This window comes from Maniola hyperantus, chromosome 9 (assembly GCF_902806685.2).
Source record: "Maniola hyperantus chromosome 9, iAphHyp1.2, whole genome shotgun sequence".
Lineage (NCBI taxonomy): Eukaryota > Metazoa > Arthropoda > Insecta > Lepidoptera > Nymphalidae > Maniola > Maniola hyperantus.
Window position 1 is genome coordinate 8964311 of NC_048544.1, and position 24300 is coordinate 8988610.

A 24300-nucleotide genomic window follows, 5' to 3' on the forward strand; every position below is an offset into this window, starting at 1 on the left:
GTAGCGCCCTCATTTAATTAACTCTTTTCGGTCGATCTATACTAGCATGATATTATTTGATTGATGTTTTACGCCAATGTTACCCACATTGCCCGTATAATTTTCACAAAAAATCACACTACTCTATTGGATGGTTTAAGTTATTATGATTAGGAAAGAAGTACATTATTATTAAGTACATTGTTATTAAAACAATGCATTTCATAGGAAAAATCAGCAGCATTATTTACTACATAGATAAAATTAATGTTCCATTCACAAAGTTACCAGTACTTTGGTAACTTTGTCATAGTACAGAAGTCAGAAAAAACATAGTACGTCCATGGGAAAAACATAAAACATCTAAGACTTATCTTTTTTTGAATTCCAAATTATTTAGTAACCTCTAGGAATACTTAATTTTACAAAATATTTAAATCAAAACATTTTAATAATAAACTACGTCACATCCTAAAAATCCGCGCTGGCGCTACTGCATTAATGTTACCCCTGTCTACTGTAGGTAACGAATTCATTCGCGAAAGCAAAACTTTTTAGTGACAATCCATGTGATATCCTAAAAATCCCCGTGAGCCAGACGTGGCCAGACCTTCTTTATTTTATAAAAACTGAAAGTTTTAAACCCTAAACTTTTAAACTAAGGGTGTCTGGCAGGGGGTTGTCACGACATCGATACTGTGTTTGGCATGGTATTACAATGCATGACGTATTTTCTAATACTATTCTTAAGAAAATATAAAAACATTAGGCTTTACACTTTGACGTAAGATTTTTTACACCTCTATTACCTGTTATCTCCCAAATCAACTATGATCCAAACGCAATCAAACATCCAATACGCAGAGACACTTTCAGCTTTTTATAAAATAACGAAGGTCTGGCACGCGCTGGCTCTCTCTCTCTGTCAATGTTACTCGCGTCTAATGTAATGAATTCATTCACAACACACATTCTTTGGTTCATTTTGTATTCGGACAACCAGTAAGTACTTAAGTATAGTACTCGAAAGGTCGAGATAGCAATCGGGGAGGGAACGCCCCCGGCCCCGCATACCTACACAGCCCGTGTGTGACATGCGGGTGTGCGGGGCGTTCCCCCGCCTCATACCCCGATTGCCATCACAACATGTCGCGGACTACCTACGTATTACCTACTTCTATGAACAATTATTTACATTTCGAAATGCCGAATAAAAGACAGAAATGAACCGTTTAATATCATCAATATCACCAATATCTTCAAAACTGTGTTCGATACAATAACAGATAACTAATAAGTGAAAAATAATACTTTGTTCATTGAGTTTTATTTTTAAATAGGTATTAAGTATATGTAGTTACATTTTTAAAACTAGAAGTCAGTAATGTATCTAGCTATGCTCGCTATGTTTACTCATGTGTTTGAAAATTTGCATATTTTATTATGTTGCTTCAAAGGAATATTGGAATTTTTGTTACATAACTTTTACGATATTTTCATGATATTTCATTTCTGATTTTTGAATATCCCGCCTTGATGCCACCATTGCTAATTTGAAATAAACCAATAGCGTGCTGGACACACAACCAACCTTTGAAAAAGTTGCCGGAATGATATTTTTTTCCGCAGTATTGGCAGCAGTGTCGATTGTTGCAAATGGTGGATTGCGTTACTTTTTCTCGTGCTCCGTGTAAAATATTTACGTAAAATAGTGTAAATCTTGTGGCGCAGTGTTTCTGACTCACAGAAACATGTCGGAAACACTGCCGAATAACAAAAAACAAGTTCCAAGACAACTGGTGAGTATTTATTGTTAGAATTTTACGTATTTAGACCCGGGTGACGCCATGGTGGCTTTATCTGGGATCACGTAAACATGAAATGGTGCATCGCTGCATCGTGTATCGATTTATGTAAGTTATGGGAGTGTGTTTGAAGTTGTTTTTTAAAAGGTTTATTGGATATCATGATAATAAGCGAGGGTCATCGGACTTGATTTTTTGTGATCACGCTGCGAGCGAGTTTAAACACGGCGGCTGTATGCATTCGCGCATGCGAGAAGGTGTCAAAATCTATAATAATTTCGAAGATCGTAGCATTGCGATGTAGCGTCGTTTTATAACAATGAGCGGAACGCAAATTTCGCTCGGCTGCAACGTCGTCCTCGGAACATAGTTAGTGGGTCTCTAGTAGGGACGAAGGCGTAACTCTCCCGCGGGCTGGCGGCCTGGGGCGTGCGCCGTAGGGAATAGTGAACTGACGAGCGCGACTGCCGAGTGCCGGATCGCTAGTTGCGACCACACGTCGAGCGGCTCGTAATCTAGTTTATTACCTACTCAAAATATAATCTTCTGTCGAACAATTACACGCCGTCGACGAGACGAACTCCAAAACATTGTGTTAATATTGAGTACAATGAATGTAAATTACACATGTTCCCTGTAGGCTCTTTGTTGAATCGAAGGCAAACTACACGTAGCACGAAAGTTTAATTGTTGTCAGATTCGATTCCAAACAGCTTCGGTTTATGCAGCTACAGTATTCCTTACTTGTAGTAAGTAACTATTGACCTTGAATATGCATTAAAAAGTAACCTATTTGATAGAAACTGCGACACTTGGAAACAGCTGCAATTTTTATGCAAAGAATTCTACTCTAAGTTAGGTAGGTATAGGTGTTATGAAGATAATTTTATTGTAGGTATGTATATTATTTCTGACATAATCAGTAGAATTAACTTCAGTTAACATTCCTGTCGCCTCTTCTAAAACGGATCAGCTGTATGAATTAGAATATTTAAATTAGATATAAAATTAAAAGTATTATGTAGGTAAGTAAAAAAAAACTATTTTACTTGGGTAAGGCAAAAGATAATAATAACATCACACCAATTTAAAATCTACCTAGAAAAGCCCATTCTTGATGTTGCAACATTTTTAATTTGTAGGTATATAGATACCTCTTTAGGTGCTTACTCAGGCAATAAGTAACCACTCAAAATGTTATTATTCGAGATCAAGCACTTTATGCAACAAAATTATTGAAAATAAACATTTTATCATTATAATAATAATTTTACCACTGCTAATTTCCACTGCTCTGTAAGTTTTATTCCTCTTCGTTTACTTTTATTATTTCAGCAAACAATTTTAATATAAGACCATGTTTTACATTCAAATACACTTTCTTTTCTTGCACAGGCTTTCTATCTGGGCTCCCTTAATACATTTTGGAAAAGTTACAGTAAAAGTTGGAAGTAGTTCCCATAGTTACCTTACCTAGCTATTTAATTATTAAATGCATTTCTATATGTATACATAATATAGATCTATAGAAATGAATAATAAGTTTGCAGATTAGAGAAAAAAAATTATGGCTACGACTATTCCGCAAGCAACATTATAGCAATAGATTTTGAAGTGCCATTTTAGTTTAGCTTAGAGATTGTGTACAACAGAATAAGCCAAACTCTTCTTCTTCCCTACCTTATCCCATGCTACATGGGGTCGGCACAACATGTCTTCTTTTTCCACTCACTTCTGTTAATAAGCCATACTATCAATTTAAATAAAAATAAAAATCTATATATTTTTTATAATTTTATGATTTTTATTATTAGTGTTTTTACCAACACTTCAAGGAAATTTCTAAATAAATTTAGAAATCTATATATAAAAAAATGTTCATTAACTAGATACATAATTATGTACTTATCGATGACTTACACATATTTTATACTACACATCTATTGAAAATATAGAAGTATAGAGCATTTCTCAGTATTATTTAACTATCACAACCTTACAAAACACTTACAAAATTTTATTGGAAAATGAGCAAACTAAAGTAAATGTCTGGACTGGTCTGGTGCAAGGCTTCGGCCGTGGCTAGTTACCATCCTACCAGCAAAGCCCTGCCGCTTAGCGATTTAGCGTTCTGGTACGATGCTTGTAGAAACCAAAGGGATATGGGTTTAATAAAAACTGCCATACCCCTTCCAGGTTAGCGTGCTTTCATTTTAGACTGCATGATCACAAACCTAAGGAGTGATTTGCGAATTTATAGTATAAACACGGAATGATAGCCACAGAGCTCATTTGACGTTTATTTTTGGTCCATTGAAGGTTTTCTTCGAAAAAATATGTTGATATCACTCATTGAAGCAGCTATGGAGAACTAACCAATGTCAAAGAGCTTGGTGCCTATCTTGAGTGAAAAAAAATGTTTCCCAGTAATAAATACATAACAGTAGGTATGCGGCAGAAAATAACGTACATCGTCCTTTAGAAAGAGATAAGACCAACAAAACGTCACATAGGTACGAGTGACAGAGACAACGCTCTACAAGGCCGAAATCCCATTCTAAAGGTTATGTACATTATTTTCTGCCGCGTACCTTCTGTAATATATTTCACATGTGCGGTTAACTTATTAGTCTGCTGGTCGATTCCGAAAACCTGCATCAGTCACTATTACAATCGCAATAATTGTTGCGATTGACTAAATTTATGGTAATCTTGTTGCAACAATGCATTCTAGCCAATAGTGGGCGAGTGTCGGCCAATCAGAGGTGATTGTAATGTGATCGTCACGCTGTAGCTTTCATTGTACCGTAATGAGAGGCTAGGTTCTGTGTGAAATGGTTTTTTGATCCAATTTTTAGGGTTCCGTACCTCAAAAGGAAAAACGGAACCCTTATAGGATCACTTTGTTGTCTGTCTGGTGGGTCTTATAGCTGGCTTTAGGGGAAAAATCTGAAAATCGTGAATTTAGGGTTAGATCACACAAAAAAAATAAAATGTAGTCATGAACTAATAATTAGTATTTTAATATTCGAAGTAAGATAACTATATCAAGTGGGGTAGGTATCATATGAAAGGGCTTTACCTGTCCATTCTAAAACAGATTTTCATTTATTTTTGTGCATCATAGTTTTTGAATTATCGTGAAAAATGTCGAAAAAATACGACTGTAGTACGGAACCCTCAGTGTGCGAGCCTGACTCGCACTTGGCCGGTTTTTTTTGTAACATTGAACTGGATTTGACACTGGCCTTCAACAACAAAGAAACAACAAAGAAAATTGATCCTTCCTCAGGGTGCCATTTTTCCCAATAAATAGTGTTTCAAAAAGCGATTGATATTATATGAATCAGTGACACAGTAAGAAAAGGATGGTAGTACCTATAGATAGGATAACATAAAAGTTTATATTTACTGGCCCTTTAATCTAGTGGTTAATAATTAGCTTGGAAACCATGAGTAGTTTGATTTAAATTATTGTTCATATTTAAAAAAGAACATTTTATTACACAGTAAGGTTAACTAATTACTAAAAAGTGTGGTTTATGCCGAGAGTTATACATAGTTTTTTGTAAATGAAAGGAACACTACTTTTTTTCTACCAAATATTTATTGACAAAATAAAAAAGATTAACAATCAATTTAAATAAAGTTTTAATCAAATAAACTTCTGCTTAAAAAAAAAGATAAATTAAACTCTTTTAAATTTATATGAAATTATCAATTTTTAAGAACACTGCGTTGAGTAACAACTTTTTGACCGAATGATTCGGTCGAATATTTGGTTCGGTACATTTTGGACCGAATATTCGGCCGAACATTCGTATTCGGTTGAACATACATTCGGCGCATCTCTAGTAAATACTAAGTACTAGAGAAGTATCATAAGTGCCTAATTCACTTTCCATGAAAAACCAGCTGCGAAATAATCAGCGAAATTTAAATTGATTAAGTAGGTACCTACCTAATGAAGCGAACAATTCTAAATGCAAAAATTGAAAAATCACTTTCCGTGAAAAATCGGCTGTAAAATCACCGAACAAAAATAATAAGTAGCAATAACGCCCATGTCTAATTTCCAGCGTGAGCGCAAACAACGTAAGCTCTATTCCGACGAGTGGGCTCTCGGTGACGATGAAGCGGAAGGGGGCAGGGGGTTCTCCCTCGCTGATAAACTGGAGAGTCCCCGTTTTGAGCACACCGGCGCAGTCCTGGAGATGCATGGAACTGATCTCAATGTCGCCTACCTCCAGAAGAATGGATTCACGACTCCCTTGCTGTTTAAAGAGAAAATTGGCCTGGGGTTACGGTAAGTTCTAATCATAAATCCATGATATATTTACCAATAATTTTTTGTGACCGTTTTTTAGGGTTTCGTACGCGAAGGGTGCAAACGGGACCCTCCCGCCCTGCCTATCCCTCCCTCAGCCTCCGCTGTCCTTCCGTCCGTCCGTCCGTCGATTAGCGGGCTGTATCTTGTGAACCGGAATAGGTAGAGAGTTGAAATTTTTATAGAATGTGTGGTATATCTTTTGGCGCTATAACAACAAAATATAAGTAATATTTTTTTTATGATAGCCACCATGAATGTTAAAAATAAATAAAAAGTGTTAAGTACGATAGTACAGAACCTTTCGTGTGCGAATTCGACTCGCACTTGACGGATTTTTATAACCACATTTGTAAAACGTTTTTGTAACTTTTAGGGCCGCCTCACATGTCAGATACATACCTACCTAATTCCGCTGCGATTCGGGTTCCGCTTTTGTATAACATTTAAAAAACATACATGAGTACAAACTTAATATATACGTTAATCTTCATGAAACGATAGTTACTTTAAATACGATTAATCTACATTTGCTAATCATGGTCAAGCAGGAAATGGGCTGTGCTTATGGCTTATACCACACATTTATTACTATTTAAACCATCTACAGACATCCCACTTGTCCGTCAAACGTTTGCTTCTTCAAAATCTTACGTCAAACTATAAAGTCAATTTTTTATATTTTCTTCGGAATTATAAAAAATATTAGACTTTACACATTGACGTAAGATTTTTTTACACCTTTATTACCTGTTATCTCCCAAAGCCACCATGATCCAAACAAACGTTCCTCCTAGTGTTGAGGACAATATGCAGAGAAACTTGCAGCTTTTATAACGATTACGATATAACGATTTTAAAATAACGAAGGTCTGGCACGCGCTAGCTCTTATTTCATTTTTTGACGTAAAAACTTTGTTAAAAAACTAGTGATGTATCTGCTTGAAGAGCTGTTAAGTCGGTAGGACTCACACGGCGGCCGACAACATGGCACGTGTGAAGACAGCCTTATGCATCTGAATGAATCATTTTCAATCATGTCCGCCTGAGGGCTTATTCGGATTGATTTTTAACCGACTTCCAAACAGGAGGTGATTCTCAATATGTACACCGAATTTTTCGTAGTTTCTGCCCGTTTTGCAAATTTTTTAATTATCAACATAGGATGTTTCCGTGGTGGTCCCATAAAAAATTCTGGATCTAACTCCTTAATCCTGATGCTGCTGGATTACTGCCCGCCTCAGTTATCAAGATTCAGTAAGTGTTCATATTGAATTAATATTGTAGGTACCAAGCAACGACTTCATGCTTGGATTCCAAGTCCTAACTCCTCAACCCTCATGATGTAGGGTACAGCACTCTTAAACCTTAGTGATTCAGGAACTGCGGACTGCGGATGATGCAATATTATTTTTGGTGTCAAGTATAGTCATGGAAGTTCGGATTCCAACTCCTCAATCCTGATGCTGCAAGGTACTGAACTCCTAAGCCGTGGGTATTGATATTTAAGGTATAAAGCAACGGCCTCATGATTACACTCCTAAACCATAGAGATTCGGGAACTCTTCCTGGTAAAATAACATTATAAATGCCGAGCGTTAGACTTTGTTATTGAATTCCAAGTCCCAACTCTTCAATCCTGATGCTGCAAGATACTGAACTTCTAAGCCGTGTGGATAAATACTTAGTCAACAACCAAAGTGACCAACAGGTGACGTCAAAATGATGTATGAGGCGCCATATTGTTAGGTAAGCTTTTTCGCGGGATATTTAAGTAATATTTTTGTTTTCGTTTTTTCTTGCACTATAGTATATGAATATGTAATGGAACGTAAAATATACATTTTCTGTAGAGTCCTTAGACATCAGTGATTCACGTAGAATAAGTTTTTAAAATACTCTATTACAGCTTTTAAACACTAGATGTTCTCTCCAAAAAATTTCAAACGAAAGGTACAAGGTATAATCGACGGAATCACGCTTTTTCACAGCTCAATAGGTTTGGCTTTTATTTTGCATGCACTTTCACTATTGTTGCTGCAGAAGTTTATGCCAAATAAAACATAAACAAAAATACTAAAAATAAACTTGGTAAATCATTTACTAAACCGGCTTTGGGTGATTGTCTATTAATTAGTAGTTCCTATATTTTGCTGATATCGTTATATACATATATTGCGTAACCTTTGACAGTCTGACGGTAGAATATAAGAAAATTCAAGGCAGGGACGATTTCAAACTTTATATTATTATTTCAAGCAGAGGTTTACAGATCATCTTAGAATCTGAGGACAACCGTAGTACCATTATAAATAGGTTAGAAATGATAAGCCATAATCGCCAAGTTGTGGTTGGTTGTGGCCTTTACCTTAGTTAAAAAGATTTATTAGATGTCTAAATACATTCGTGATTGGGGTATAAACGTCTCGTTAAAAATCAGAAGTTTTAAGAAATAAACGGAACTCTAAGAAATCTGGAAACATTGTAGGTATCTTATAGGTATTTTATAAAGGATATAACTTCTGTAGTATCAAGTATGTAAGGTTACGTAATAAATTATCACCACTATATCTTACTAATCTAACGATTTTGACTATTAATAAGTGTAACATGTTACCTATTTTGAATAAACCATTTGACTTTTGACTTTTATTTACTGGGTGAGTCTAACAACAGCTCATGTACCGTGTATACTGTATACTCGTAAGCACATAGCTCGAAACAAAAAGATTGTCACATCTGATTGTTGCTGGCATGTTCTGTAATAGAATATAGTCCGTTGTACAGTATACCGATGTAATAAATATTACGAAAATTACAGTAACTCTCAAACTGATAACCGTGATCTTATCAACCTGGTTTGAACATTGCAAATCCCTCATGTACGATTGTGCGACCATTTCCCTTGAGTATTTGTATTGGCTTAAAAATAGGTTAGGTAAGGATAGGTTTAGACTTATTTATTTTAATTATTTTATGTTTATCTAATGCTTAAGGCCGCGTTTATTTGATACGAATTTGTTCGCGCCGACACAACGCAAAAACTTAAATGCATGCGCACGAAGTCGCGGGCATCATCTAGTTTTCTATATGGGGTTAATAACGAAAATTAGCCTCAAAGTGAAATAATAGTTGATATAGAGTTAGCTTACGTCCCGAGTAAGCACATAGGCTACTTTTTATCCCGGAAAAGAGAAGAGTTCCCACGGGATTTTTAAAAACCTAAATCCACGCGGACGATGTCGCGGGCATCATCTGGTCCAATATAAAATAATACCAAATCCTACTGTACACTACCCCAGTTTACAATTACAGTAAAAATATCGACAAAAAAACAAACATTTCTGATTATATTTTTCTATATTTAGCAACTGTGAATTCAAACTATTTTTTATTTGTGATATTGGTTTATCATAAAATAATTTTTTTTTTTCTGTAACAATACTGTGCGCAAGACTGGGCCCAAAACTGGTCGTTCTGCTTTCAGTAAAATCGGGCTGGTAGTAGGTACCTATATACAATCACTAATATTTTGTCAAAGCTGCAGCGCTAAGTAACTGGCCTCGCTCGCTCTATGCTACGTAGTCCGTACAGTACCCGTAGTATAAGATTTTACGTCACACCAAACGTTGCTAGAATTCGAGAGTCGAAACACTTCTGCGTTATAATAAACTGGATCATAAGTGCCTTGTTTTAAAGCTCAAGTTTGTCTACACATCTACACTACAGCCAGCGCTCCAAGCGGAAACCTTGCGAAATTAAAATCAGTGGCATTGAATTTTTGACTTCAATTCAAGGCTCTTTAGGTCCATTTTACTTTGATGTTATATGTTTCGATTCTCGAATTCTAGCAACGTTTGGTGAGACGTAAAATCTTATACTACGGGTAGTGTATCTATAATATGTACGTTACCCTTGTAGATGCAGTAGCGTGGGCGGGCGTAGCGACCGTAGCGTAGGGCGGGTGGTTGCTAAATTCAGACTTTATTTGCGAAAATTGCATCAATACAAAATTTAAAATGTGACAAATCGGAGCTGGCTACATTTATTGGCCCGACAAAACTTTTTAGGCAAATATTTAAAATTAAGTACAAAATAAAAGTTATCAAACTCCGGGGCTTCGCTAATTCCAGAATAAAAACATAAAATCGGCCCTTATTCCTAGTCTACGTACACTGTGTGTAAAATATCAGCTTTCTAGGTACAAGGATTTGGAAATTGATGAGTCAGTTAGTGAGTGAGTCAGGCTTTCTTTTTGTTGTATGAGATAACGCTGAAAAAAATCTAAACTTACGCAATATATTGTAAAAGTTCTATTAGTTGAAATAAAAAATAACTACATATTAAAATTGCCGTCAGAGATTCTTTGTCCGAGCACAAATTACGAAGCGAGGAATTGTAAATAGGTTAGTTAGAGTTTAGACTCTCCTCTTCATTATTACCAAAGGGCGTATTGACTACGTGGGACTGTGTAGCCGCAGGACCGAGTTACTTTAGTTCAAATAATTGAAAGAGAAGAGGTAAATTGCGATAGTAGGGCAGGGGCTTACGGTCGCCTACGCGAAGCCGCTGACTTGTAAAGTTGTTAGCAGTGAGCGAGTCTTATCGCAGTGGAGTCAATATTGTCGACGCGTCATACATGGCCAACAGGCAGCCGGCATGTGCCGCGCCGCGCAGCGTGGTGCGCACACCGGCGCTTCTGCTGCCAACTCAACTGAAACCGGAAACTGACAAACACAAGTCGTATACTAAAAATGTTTTGCCAACATTACAGGTGCTAAAATAGAGCCTGTGGTAGTGACCGACAGCGCTTTTTTAGGGTTCCGTACCTAAAAAGGAAAAACGGAACCCTTTGTTGTCTGTCTGTCGGTCTATCAAGAAACCTACAGGGTGCTTCCCATTGACCTAGAATCATGAAGTTTTGCAGGGGAAAAATCTGAGCCGTGAATTTGTAGTTACATCAAATAAAAAAAATTAAATTGTGGTCATGAACTAAAAATGAGTATTTTCAATCATTTTCGAAGGAAGATAACTATATCAAGTGGGGTATCATATGAAAGGGCTCACCTGTGCATTCTAAAATAGATTTTTATTTATTTTTATGCATCATAGTTTTTGAATTATCGTGCAAAATGTCGAAAAAATACGACTGTAGTACGGAACCCTCGTTGCTCGAGCGTGGCACTTGGCCGGGTTTTTAGGGTTTCGTATGTCCGAATAGAACATATAAGACCACTCGTTTGTCTGTCTGTCTGTTCGTCTATCATACTCCGAATCTATCTGGACTTATCAAATACGGAAGTGTAACGTAATTAATGAATTTTCAATATTTAACTTTTGGGAGGCCCAATGAGAAAATCTCTGTTCAGAGATAAGCATTTCCAATGTAACTTAATTTATTACTACTATGTACCTAACTTCAATTTCGGTACATGAAAAATAAAAATAAAATAAATAGAAAATTAAAAAAAAAGTTTTGCAAACTGTATCTTGTGATAAGCCAATCTACATCAAATGAAAGAGTTTATTGTGGGGTCTTGATTTTTAACTTTTATTATAATTTAAACTACTAAAGCTCTTCACTGCTTAGGATAAGTACCTAATGCAAGTGCAAAGTGCTTAGTAAGCACGTGTCGTCATAATAGACAATTGAAGATTCAGAATATTTATTCCAACTCTATAAAATAAACCTAAATGTAAATACCTAGGATTCAGAGAAAATCTATTTACGTACCTAGCTACTATTTTTAAACCTACGCGTTGAACCTTTCCCGCATTTTCCAAGTTCAAGGGAAATTATTTCCTGTAAGACTCCCAGCCGCCCGAACATTTATCTTTCTCAGTAGCTACTTCAATTTAAAATTCTACTTTCCTACATTACCGAATAATTTATCAGATCATCATCATCATGATCAACCCATAGCCGGCTCACTACTGAGCACGGGTCTCTTCTCAATATGAGAAGGGTTTGGCCTTAGTCCACCACGCTGGCCAAGTACGGATTGGCAGACTTCACATACCTTTGAGAGCTTATGGAGAACACTCAGGCATATGCAGGTTTCCTCAAGATGTTTTCCTGCAACCAATGGTGCCAAGAATAGGTGCTAGCTGCATTTCCGCGCTGGATAACCAGGCCGATCCGTTGCGCAATAAAATGAGCCAAAAAATCATGTTATTGACTTGATAGTCGACTGATATACGTCTGTTGCAATCTGGGCCTTCCTTTACAAGACGCATAAAACTATTCAAACACAGTTTATAATTCAGACAATAACACTTGCCAACAGATGCGATACCCTGTAATTACTTAACCAATTTCAGCTTACGTATAATACAGGCGAGTTCCTATAACTACCTCACTGAAGTTAACTTCGAAACAGCTGTTCTGTTTGGCGGCCATAAATAGTACCTACACCGCACGGCTTTGGGCTGATAAATTAGTAATAACTGAGGTAGTATTTTTGCCGTCCAAGTGTAAAAGTCTATTTTGTAGTTTTGATAGCGGTAAAATAAGGACCTTTTTACGAGTAAATGTATTGAAAATAATATTATGACGAAACTTTTACGACGCTAAGCGCTAACATTGCAATTGCCTCTAGCAGCCTAAAGCTCATTTCACACTACGGGGTATACATTATATTATAGTCCGGTTAAAATTTGTTTTTTAGGGTTACAATAATTCGCATAGGGCTAAAAATTGGTACGAATATTGGGAACATCAATATAAATTTATGGGGACTTTTCACAATTCATTTATATATTGGTGTTCCCAGCATTCGTACCAATTTATAGCTCTATTCGAATTACTGTAACCTTGAATGTCTATTTTAACCGGACTATAATATAATTTATGTCCCGTAGTGTGAAATAAGCTTAGCTCAAGTTTCTATATGGCAAGTATCAAATGCTTTTAAATGCTTCCGTTTATACATCCGAACAGCAACCGAGGGTTTCGATGAATGCCTAAAATTGCTGAAAATCAGATGCTAAAAAACGAAAAGGCTGAGACAATAGGAGCCAATGGGCGCCCAGCCAAAAGAGCTTTTAAAAATCTATTTAATATAAGCTGAGTAAAAGTATGAAAAATGCACATCTAAATATGCAGGTGTGCGAACGGCATGTGTTCATAGACTGGTTACTGACCAACGGATGGCAATAGCAATTATTAATAGTACGCATTTATTAGTTCACTTGTCACTATCAACTGCTCGTATCCCGCACATTCATCTTTTGGTAAATACAGTAGGTAGGTACTCCTTTTTATCCTTAATTGGGAGAATTTTTCTCAACATAACCGACTTTTTGTCCAAGACATCGGATTGTTGGATTTCTACCTATACGAATTCACCGGTGCCTTCCTTGCGTGATATCCATTGATTCGCTCCAGTGAAGATGGGAATAATCCGACCTACGTCTTGGTTGCAAGGTACCACACCATAGCTTGTATGATATGGCATAGCTGCTGGTCCTCTTTCCAGGGTTAGATCGTGATCATGTGATCATGTGAGTCTAAAAGTTATAGTACGCGACAGGTCGAGATGGCGATCGGGGAGGTCGCCCCACACAGCCCCCAGCGCCCCGGCGCGGGCGAACGCGGGTGACGTGCGGGGCGTCCCTCCCGCCTCATAGGTACCACGATTGCCATCTCGACCTGTCGCGGACTACGGATACATCATATTTCCCAATTTGATGAAACAATATGTTGCGTAAATAGATCGAAACATTACCTGTCGCTATAGCCTCTACGTGTCTCCGGAATTATTATGATTGTAGCAATCAAAAATACCTTGAAAAAAGCCTGTTTTTACAAATTATCACGGTAAAATATTAATATTTATGTATACCTACTCCTATACTTGAAGGTATGTTGTGTCGTAAATTGTTACGGTCATGAAAATTAAATGAAATGAAAATGCCGCTATACGGGAAATCAAAATTTTATCCTCCGTGCGCTCCCTCCCGCTGCGAGGGGGCGACTGAATCACAGAGTACTTTTAACATATGGAAATAGAGTACTATCTCGCGAGCTAATAGTGGCAACAGCTTAGTAGCGCCATCTGTATCTGACGAATGGAACTAATATTCATAATATGTACATACCTACCTATATATATATATAGACTGCTTTATAGGTTCATACCTATACATATAATACATACATATAGGACTGCTATGGAAGGTAGGATTGTGTTCAGATTAATTATTTATTAATATTTGACTCCCTTACAATTTAACATATCATGTAAATTTAAAAAAAATCTATAATAATAATTAATCTGAACACATATTTTTAAATAATAGAAATTTTTGGATTCTAATCTTTATTTTTACCAAAATTAATCCTAATCACTCTTCCTTATCCTAAAACAGTTTATAAAGTTGCCTGAGGACTGGGGTCTGGTGCCGAGTAGTTTAGTTTCAAGATATCAATATTATGAATCCAGGTCATAAAAAGATCCAAATCTTTTGCACGATTTGGAAATTCATGCAGGACATTTTCTAAACCTGAAAAGTAAAATATGAGTATCTTAGTATGGTCACAAGTTCATAACATGTTCACTAAATCTGACTCAATTAATCTAATCACATCTAATCTGAGGTCGGGGGTTCAATCTAGGGCATGCACCTCTAACTTTTCGGAGTTGTGTGTTTTAACTAATTAAATATCACTAAACCTGCATGCCTGAAAGTTCTCCATAATGTTATCAAAGGGTGTGAAGTCTACCAATGCGCACATGGCCAGTGTGGTAGACTATGGCTAAACCCCTTCTCACTCTAAGAAGTGACCCGTGCTCTGTAGTGAGCCAGCGATGTGTTGATCATGATAGGAATTTGGTCTAGAAAAACTAAAGAAATACCTACTTCTTTATTCAAATAAACTTGTAAATAGGTGCTTTCGAATCGTCAAGAGAATCTATCACTGGATCGGAACGCCCAATACTTAAAGAAAAACCTATGCGTGAACCATATTGTCATCAAGTTCAAGGAATTTAATAAAAATTGCATTCAAGGATTAAAGTAGATACCTATGACGGTATTACAATGGCATTTACAAACCTGCAGTGAACCTGAACAGCCTGGAATACAGCCCCTCTTGTAAGAAATGTTCACTAAACTTAACTAGCACCTAACTACAACTATACTGGAGTCCTGTCTCGTAAATAAACACTGGAGTTCTGTCTCAAAACACTGGAGTCCTGTCTCAAAACACTGGAAGTCTCTGTTTCAAACATGGGTACGGAAAACTTAAAATTTCTTTGGTCTCAAAACACTAGAATCTCTGACAGCTTACTTAGCGTGGGTTAGGTTCACTGGTTTGCTAAACGTAGCGTGAAATCACTAAAAACTGGCTTTAAATAGTTACAAAAGGTATTGAAAATAGCAAAATCAGAAAACATTACGACCGCCAGCATAGACCAGGTTGTTTGCCCAATTTCTACCATATCAATAGCAAAAAATTGTCTGACAATTTTATTTTCAAGAATATTTATTAAATCAATGATACATACCAAAGGTAGAACCAAATAAAATATTGGTAAATAGAAATTAATGGTTAGAGACTATTTTTTTCTTTAAAATACAAATATGTTAATGTAAACTAAACTACCAATTTGGTAGAAAAATTAAACATGGGATGCCTTGACCACAGAATAATATATCGAATTTGTCCAGTCACAGTAGCGCGGTCTGCTATTGACTTTTGGTACTAAATGAATTGAAGTACCATGCTATTTGTTCTAAGATTGATGACCCTGGACTGAATTCTCGAAGGTTGAAACCAACAATAGGAATTTACTGAAACTGATTGTTTTGCCGACGAAAGAGGGAAAATAGCGCACTTAACATGTAGGAAAATATAATATATCTATAAAAACCGACACCATACTTTATTCTGAAACTTACGTATTTAAAAAACGTAGCTTAAAAAATAAAAACCGGCCAAGTGCGAGTCAGGCTCGCGCAATGAGGGTTCCGTACTACAGTCGTGTTTTTTCGACATTTTGCACGATAATTCAAAAACTATGATGCATAAAAATAAATAAAAATCTGTTTTAGAATGCACAGGTCAAGACCTTTCATATGATACCCCACTTGATATAGTTACTCACTTCGAAAGTTGAAGATACTAATTATTAGTTCATGACCACAATTTAATTTTTTTTGTGTGATTTAACCCTAAATTCACGGTTTTCAGATTTTTCCCCAAATGTCAGCTATAAGATCTACCTACCTGCCAAATTTCATGATTCTAGGTCAACGGGAAGTACCCTGTAGGTTTCTTGACAGACAGACAAACAGACAGACAGACAGTCAGACAACAAAGTGATCCTATAAGGGTTCCGTTTTTCCTTTTGAGGTACGGAACCCTAAAAACGGGCCATTTGAGAACCTTAAGGCGGTTAAAATATCATATTGAACTATATTAGGTAGTATATACAATATTATAACTAATATTATTATGTACTCCTCGTAATCACTGATTTCAAATAAAGTCTGAGCTGCACCTTATTGGTGTTGAATAGCATTTTCTTTTAATGGTTTTCTTATTTACATATAGATATTATGTAGGTTGTTTTCGTACTCCAATGTTGTGTATTCGTTTCTGTTATTGTATGCAATAAAATATTTATCTATCTAGGTCAACAAGTGTACACTTTGGGTAGGTCCGCATGTATTTAAAAATAAGCATGATAAATATGTTTAAGTCAGGTATTTTAAAATTGATAATATCGTTAACGATCTCTAATATTGTAATGTAGGTTTTTTATTTTTTATTCAGATACCCTTGACTGTAATCTCACCGTAAGTGCTGATGCAGTCTAAGATGGAAGCGGGCTAGCCTGGAAGGAGTATGGCAGTTTTTATGAAGCCCATGCCCCTTTGGTTTCTACACGGCACTGTACCGAAACGCTAAATCGCTTGGCGGCACGGCTTTGCCGGTAGGGTGGTAACTAGCCACGGCCGAAGCCTCTGACCAGACCAGACTAGAAATTCTAAACCCCTACCCGGGACCTCCCACAAATACGACCGCAGTGCTTACCACTGCGCCAGGGAGGTCGTCTAAAAGGTATACCCGTATTATAAAAATCGTTTTATTGAGGTATAAATATTTTATAATCAGTAAATCTATATATTATTTAGATATCGTATAATTAGATGACGGCTGCGACTTCGTCCGCGGATTTAGGCTTTTAAAATCCTGTGGGAAATCTTTATTTTTCCGGGTTAAAAAGTAGACTATGTCCACTCTTATCACGCCCACCCGTTGCTCCGTTGCGGCGTCATTAAAGGACATACCAATAAATAAACACATTTTTGTATTTATAATATGTCTAGGGATTAGACTTGACCTTATGCGTTTAATCCTAACATAGCCAAACATATAACTTTTTATAAAGAGTAGGCTGCGTTACGGCTATATAAACCATCAAAAACCTATACATAATTGTTGTCTCGTTTAAAGAGTAATAAGGCTGTTAAACGCGCGGTCATCTCTGCAACTGGTGTTAGGTAACTGAATGGAGCTTTTCCTTTGTCCGCAGGGTGCCGACCAGCAACTTCACAGTGAACGATGTGCGCATGTGCGTAGGATCGAGGCGGCTTCTCGATGTCATGGATGTAAACACGCAGAAAAATATTGAGATGACTATGAAGGTAACTCGGCTATGGCTATGGCATTTTAGTCCGGAAGAAAATAATTAAATAATTAAAAAACCTAACGGAAATTAGCTTCCTTCCTATTTTTTAATTACATAACTTTTTTTTCGTGGGATATAAACAAGTTACAAGAACAATAATAATCTTAGGTACTTAATTGGCTAGCTTAGCGACCCAACGAGGATCTTGGCTTCCGACAATAGAAGGTGCCCCTGATGCAGGATGCTTATCCAGGGCCACTTTACGCCGATCGGCTCTTTCGAGGACTTTGCAGGTCTTTTTTCCAGATTCTGGCACGCAACAACTTTGGTGGGATGAAAAGTTGGTGGGTACTTGGCATTAATCGTACATTTATATTATAAATCCAAATGTTTGTGCTACTAATGAGTAAACTATTGAACTTAAACTATTGAAAAACCGTTTCTTTTGACGTGAATGCACGTCAAAAGAAACGGAAATCAAACCACCCATTGGGTGGTATGATTCCCATATAAATTCCCACGATGCGTTGTAGGTACGTGTTCGAATTTTGTGATGCGATCGCACCGCAAGTATTGTGAAAAGGCCCATCGAGTGGTTAACATGAATTATTAGTTACACGCTGTCACAGACAATAGTTTTAATCTGAATCAAAAATGTTCAGGACTGGCAGCGCTACTACGATGATCCGAACAAGGAGAGGTTGTTGAACGTCATTTCGCTGGAGTTCTCCCACACGCGCCTAGAGAACTACGTGCAAGCGCCGCGCATCGTGCGGCTCATCGACTGGGTAGACACGGTGTGGCCTCGACACTTGAAGGATCAACAGGTACGGCCTAATTTTGTAGAAATTGTCCAATGCGTTGTTTAAGTTCTAACACCACGCAAGTCAAAATTAGCTATTTTAGAAAAACTTGTTGTTTCCTGAGTTTCCTTTAGGTTGGTTGTATACGTTGCATATGCAAGAGTTTTTCTGTTGAATGTTTTCTTGTTTCTGATTGACCGAAACGGGGCGTCTCCCGATTCTCTAGCGAATGGCGTCGAAATGTTTCAAAGCTAAACTTCTGCTGTTCTAAACCTTTTTAAAAGTTTTCAAAGTTTCCCTGCTTTGATGTTTGATGTCCTCTAGAAATATTTGAACCTAGTTTTCAAAACATTTAATAATTTTCAGACTGAATCCACAAACGCTCTGGACGATATGATGTACCCGAAGGTACAGAAGTATTGCCTCATGTCAGTCAAAGGTTGCTACACCGACTTTCATATTGATTTTGGCGGTACTTCAGTCTGGTATCACATCCTTAGAGGTAAGCTATTTACTACATCATTATGTATTTGTATTAAGAAAACTGCAGCTGCAGCAAGGGTGGTTTTCAAAAGCCCAAATTTTAATTTTCATGTAAAAAACTAAAGGGTGTGCTTACATACTTTCTTGGTGAGTGTATACGTCATAAAAGGAACCTACTGTCAAAATTTCAAGTTTCTAACCCCAGCAGCGTAGGCGGTTGTGCATTGATATATCAGTCAGTCAAGTCAAATCGTGTAATTTTTCAAAATTAAAAGCATTAAAAATTCCCAATTATATTTCAGGTGCAAAAGTGTTCTGGCTCATTCCACCAACAGAGAAGAATCTACAACTGTACGAGAAATGGGTTCTTTCTGGAAAGCAGTCCGATGTGTTTTTTGGAGACACAGTCGAAACGTGTATAAGGGTTCATGTAAATATTCAAATATTTTTTCTTACATAACTAAATTGCTAGATGATAGCCGCGTTGATTTAAGTTTTTAAAATCTGTCTTTATTTTCCCGAGTAAAAATCCCCATTTCTTTATTTTTTTAAGTTAAAAAAGAATATAAAATATATTTGTAATAGAATGATAGTATCCGAAATGCTAGGGGTAAGAAACACCCCCTCCCCCCACCCCCTTGAAAATCAATTAAATATATTCGGTTTTGGGTCAACGTTCTACACCAAATACCAAAATTTCAGGTTTGTAACTCATTTCGTCTATGAGCTAGAGACCCATAACACGCGGACAGACAGCTGAGTGACATTTGGTCCTTGGACCTAGGAAGCTAAAATACACAGAGATTCCCTTTGTAGTGTAGAAAAGGAACAAGGCGGGAGCGAAGTCGCGAATGGTCGCTAATAAGCAATATTTTCCTTTTTTTTACAGTTACAAGCGGGTCATACATTCTTCATCCCCACCGGATGGATTCACGCGGTTTACACGCCGAGCGACTCCTTGGTCTTTGGAGGGAATTTCCTGCACCAGTTTGGAATAGAAAAACAATTGAAAATCGCTCAAGTTGAAGATGTTACGAAGGTACACATAATAAATTATTCCAAAATGAAATTGGCCAATAAGAGGCTTATATTTTTAAGATTCCGTAGACTAGCTTACAGTTTTGTTCAATCCATCTGTATGTCACCGCCACCTAGTCCTAGTCCTAGACCTAGACCTAGATCTACTTAATTGTTATTACTTGTTTTTTATCTGTATTATTAATATTTTTTTGTGTTCCTTGTATAATTTATGTCAGCACTTAGCTGCTCAATCAATTTTTGACTTCGATAAATTATTTAAAAAAATTAAGTCATTTTGCGGACTTATTTAACAACTCGTTTTGTACTATTATCTAAGGAACTAAGCGCAAAATTAGTTACATAATTTAATTTATGAAAAAATTTATTATGAAACTAATTTATGATTTTTTTAATTCAGAAACTATTAAAGCTAAGTCGCGGGCATCGGGTAGTTCATAATAGTATGCTATTATGAACTACGTGATGCCCGCGACTTCATCCGCGTTTATTTAGGTTTTGGTATGCAGGACAGAGCCGCGGTCATTATCTATTTCTAAAAGTGTAACTAACCAAGTAAAATTTGAATATACATCTATGTATCTGTGTAAAGTCGTTTTATAGCTTTAATATATTGATAGTGCTATTTATGCTCAAGTGGAGGAACCGTCGAAATAACCAACTCTTAGCTGCTGAGATCTATAGAGCGCATTTTGACTTTGCTCAGACTTAAGATTGAGTTGAAACGAGACAGATTTATGTGAGAGATATACATCTGTCTCGTTTTAACTCTGTCTTAAGTCTAAGCAAAGTCAAAGTGCGCTCTATAGATTGCACCATAAGTCAGAGTGCGCTGTAAAGATCTCACTCGTAGTTATAAGATGTATTATTTCTTTATATAAAATTCAGGTGCCCCAGAAGTTCCGGTACCCGTTCTTCACGGAGATGCTCTGGTACGTTCTGGACCGCTACGTGACTGCGCTGTTGGGACGCTCGCACCTCGCGCCTGAGGGCCAACCTCCTCCGCCGCCCGCGCCCAAGGACCACGTTCACCTCACACAGAACGAACTGCATGGATTAAAGGTTTGTAGCGTGGTGGACTATGACCTGATTCCTAAACCGTTCTCATTCGTAGAGGAGACTCGTACTCAGCAGTGGGTCGGTGATGGATTGATGATGATGATAAGACTTAATATGGTGGTTAATATGTCGGTTCCCTATTTATGGGGGGCGGGGCACGATCTCGTGCCTTTCGAACTTTGCGTTTTATCGTAAACATCGTGATGAAATTTACATGCCTGAGAGTTCTCCATATTCGATAATGTCCATAGTGTTTTAAAGGACCATATTTCAATGAAGCTGCGTCTCGCTGGATATTTAATAATTATTTGGAAACTAATGATTTTAAGCTTATTTCGTGGTTTAACGACATATTAAAAAAAATAGTTTATATCAGATAACTTAAGTTTACTGTAGCTCTAGGAGATTGGAGCCTTCTTTTAGGAGTAGGCGAACTACTCCTGTGTCAGAAGACACCGCTATTATATTATAGATAACGTGTGGTACATACCACAATTTATTTGATAGGAATTCCCTTGAATAGTAAAACACTATTACGTAAATTATAAATGACTAGCTGATGCCCGCGACTTCGTCTGCGTGGAATTAGGTTTTTTAAAAATCCCGTGGGAACTCTTTTATTTTCCGGGATAAAAAGTAGCCTATGTCACTCTGCAGGTCTTTATCTATACCTATGCAAAAAATCACGTCAATCCGTTGCACCGTTGCGACGTGATTGAAGGACAAACCAATAAACCAACAAACCAACAAACAAACACACTTTCGCATTTATAATAAGGGTAATGATTTGAGTTTGCAGGCGATAGTCGTGTATCTGCATCAGTTGCCGGCCGCAAGGAAATCTGTGCCGGAGCTTTTGGCAGACCCCATCGCCCTCGTGCGCGACGTACGCACGCTGGTGGAGCAGCATCGTCACGACAAACAGCACCAGGCCGTCACCGGGATACCGGTATTGAAAGGTACGCATTTTAACTTTCTTTTATTCTAAACATACTTTCTTTTCTTTCATTTTAATCTACTAACTGAAATGTACTGTTCTGCTTTAAAAAAAACTGCCAAGGAACCTAAAGCATAATGGGGATCCACACTGCCAATTTATCCCGACAGATGGCGCATAAGCGAACCATAGAGGTAGTATCATCTGTGGAACTATCAAACACCATAATTAAAAATGAGTAAGAAACTATGAAGATGACGGCTTGCACTGGCTGGACCTCTTGTGGCACCCTCTGAGATCAGGTGTCGCCTGTGGATCCCCATTCGAATATAATGTCGCTAATTCTCTTGTACACAATGTGTAGACTAAAATGACAGGTTTTAAAAGGAGCATTATGAAAGGGATAGCAACACTTTTAGACTTACAGTCTTACTATTTTAGATTAGTTTAGAAATTACGTGTAATAGAATTAGCCACATTATGAATTTTATTCGTAGGTCCGGATGAGGTGATGTCCTGCGAGCGGCGCCAGTCGAGCGGGCGCGGCGGCCGCGGCGGACACCGCGGGCCGCCCTCCCGCCCGCGCCCCGAGCACGCCAACAACGCTCCGAGGCGACGCCGCACCAGGTATGTCGCGGTAGTTATTGATTGTATCGATAAGTGGTCGTATCGGGAAATGGTCATAACGGACCGAAAGGATAGTATCAGTTCATTAGTTATAGCAAATACAATCAAATACATTTTTATTATCGACGCTAAATGTACTGAAAATAATTGAAAATTAGTGAAATTCATCATCATCATCATCAACCGATAGACGTCCACTGCTGGACATAGGTCTCTTCCAGGGACTTGCGCCGCCTGAGTCCAGCGGCTCCCTGCGACTCATCTGATGTTGTCCGTCCACCTAGTGGGGGGGAACTCTTTGAATTTGCGGTATAAAAAGTACCTACATGTCTTTCCCCGGGATGTAAGCTAACTCTGTACCTATCAGAATCGGTTAAACTGTTGGGCCGTAAGCTAGCAGACAGACAGACGCACTTTCGCATTTATAATAGTAAGGATTATTATTTTCAGATGCAAGAAATGCGAGGCTTGTCAACGCACCGACTGCGGCGATTGCGTCTTTTGCCACGACATGGTCAAATTCGGCGGACTTGGGCGCGCCAAGCAGACTTGCATTATGCGACAGTGCTTGCAGGTCAGTCCCAAACTATTTCAGGATACAGTATATACCAATACCAATATGCCAATTCATGAGCACGCTTCATGTTTACGTGTGGTTACGTCGCGTCGTATGCACATTTCCTAAGAGCGGGTTCCCACTTGTCGGTTGTTGGGCCCGGATTTTAATCGGATGTTCCAGCGCAGAACATTTTATATGAAGCTATTCACACTTGTCTGAAACGAAACGAAAAAAAGTAAAATAAAAAAATTGTGCTTACCAGTACAGAAAAAGTGTTTTTTCTTGTACGATGGTACGGGACCCTTCGTCCGACTCGCACTTGACTGGTTTTTATTTCATTTCAGCCAATGTTGCCGGTGACAGCTTCGTGCGCGGTGTGTCACCTGGACGGCTGGATGCAGACGCCCGTCGCGCCGCAGGCTAAGGGTAACTCGGGTAAACTATTGATATATTAAGGTCTACTTGCACGACAGGCGGTTAACGATACGTTACAGTTACCGTTGAACTTTAACCGTCAATTAACAAAAAAAAGCGGCGACAGCCTAGTGGTTAAAGACTGCCTCTTATTCGAGGGGGTCCGGGGCACGCACTTCTTCGAAGTTATGTGCGTTTTAAGCAATTAAATATCACTTACTTTAATCGTGAAGTAAAACATGCAGAAACCTGAACGCCTGAGAGTTCTCTATAATGTTTTAAAAAGTCTGTGAAGTCTACCAATCCACTTGGCCAGCGTGGGTACTATGGCTTAAAACTTAAAGGAGATTGGTCCTCTATAGTGGGCCTGTGCGGCGATGAGTTGTAAAATCATAGAGATATGAATACTGACTTATGCAACCTACTTCGCGTTTTAATGCCGGTCTTTAACCGTAAATGTGACGTAACTTTAACCGTCTGTCATGCAACTGGACCTAAGACTGCAAGTGCATAGTATGTTGAAACTTGTCTGCAGTTCTAGACCAAGGGTGCTTGAGGTATATTACCCTTATATTCAGATGCTGGTAAGCGCAGTTTTTGCCTGCTAACTTAATTCAACTTCTGATATTA

The 24300-nt window shown here is 37.8% G+C and overlaps 1 protein-coding gene across 2 annotated transcripts in view; it reads left to right on the forward strand.

Annotated features, from left to right (window-relative positions):
* Positions 1-1602: 1602 nt before the first annotated feature.
* Positions 1603-24300, forward strand: part of Kdm2 (Lysine demethylase 2) — a 36622-nt gene continuing 13924 nt past the window's right edge. The window contains exons 1-12 of one of the 2 annotated variants that reach the window (XM_034972414.2): positions 1603-1778; positions 5864-6090; positions 17655-17766; positions 18413-18577; positions 18920-19055; positions 19339-19466; positions 19926-20075; positions 20963-21136; positions 21933-22092; positions 22568-22697; positions 23148-23271; positions 23601-23691. In XM_034972414.2, the coding sequence (XP_034828305.1) occupies positions 1731-1778; positions 5864-6090; positions 17655-17766; positions 18413-18577; positions 18920-19055; positions 19339-19466; positions 19926-20075; positions 20963-21136; positions 21933-22092; positions 22568-22697; positions 23148-23271; positions 23601-23691 (1645 nt within the window). In that variant the 5' untranslated portion in view covers positions 1603-1730. The remainder of the gene's footprint in view (positions 1779-5863; positions 6091-17654; positions 17767-18412; positions 18578-18919; positions 19056-19338; positions 19467-19925; positions 20076-20962; positions 21137-21932; positions 22093-22567; positions 22698-23147; positions 23272-23600; positions 23692-24300) is intronic. The other variant, XM_069500750.1, reaches the window with a different exon arrangement.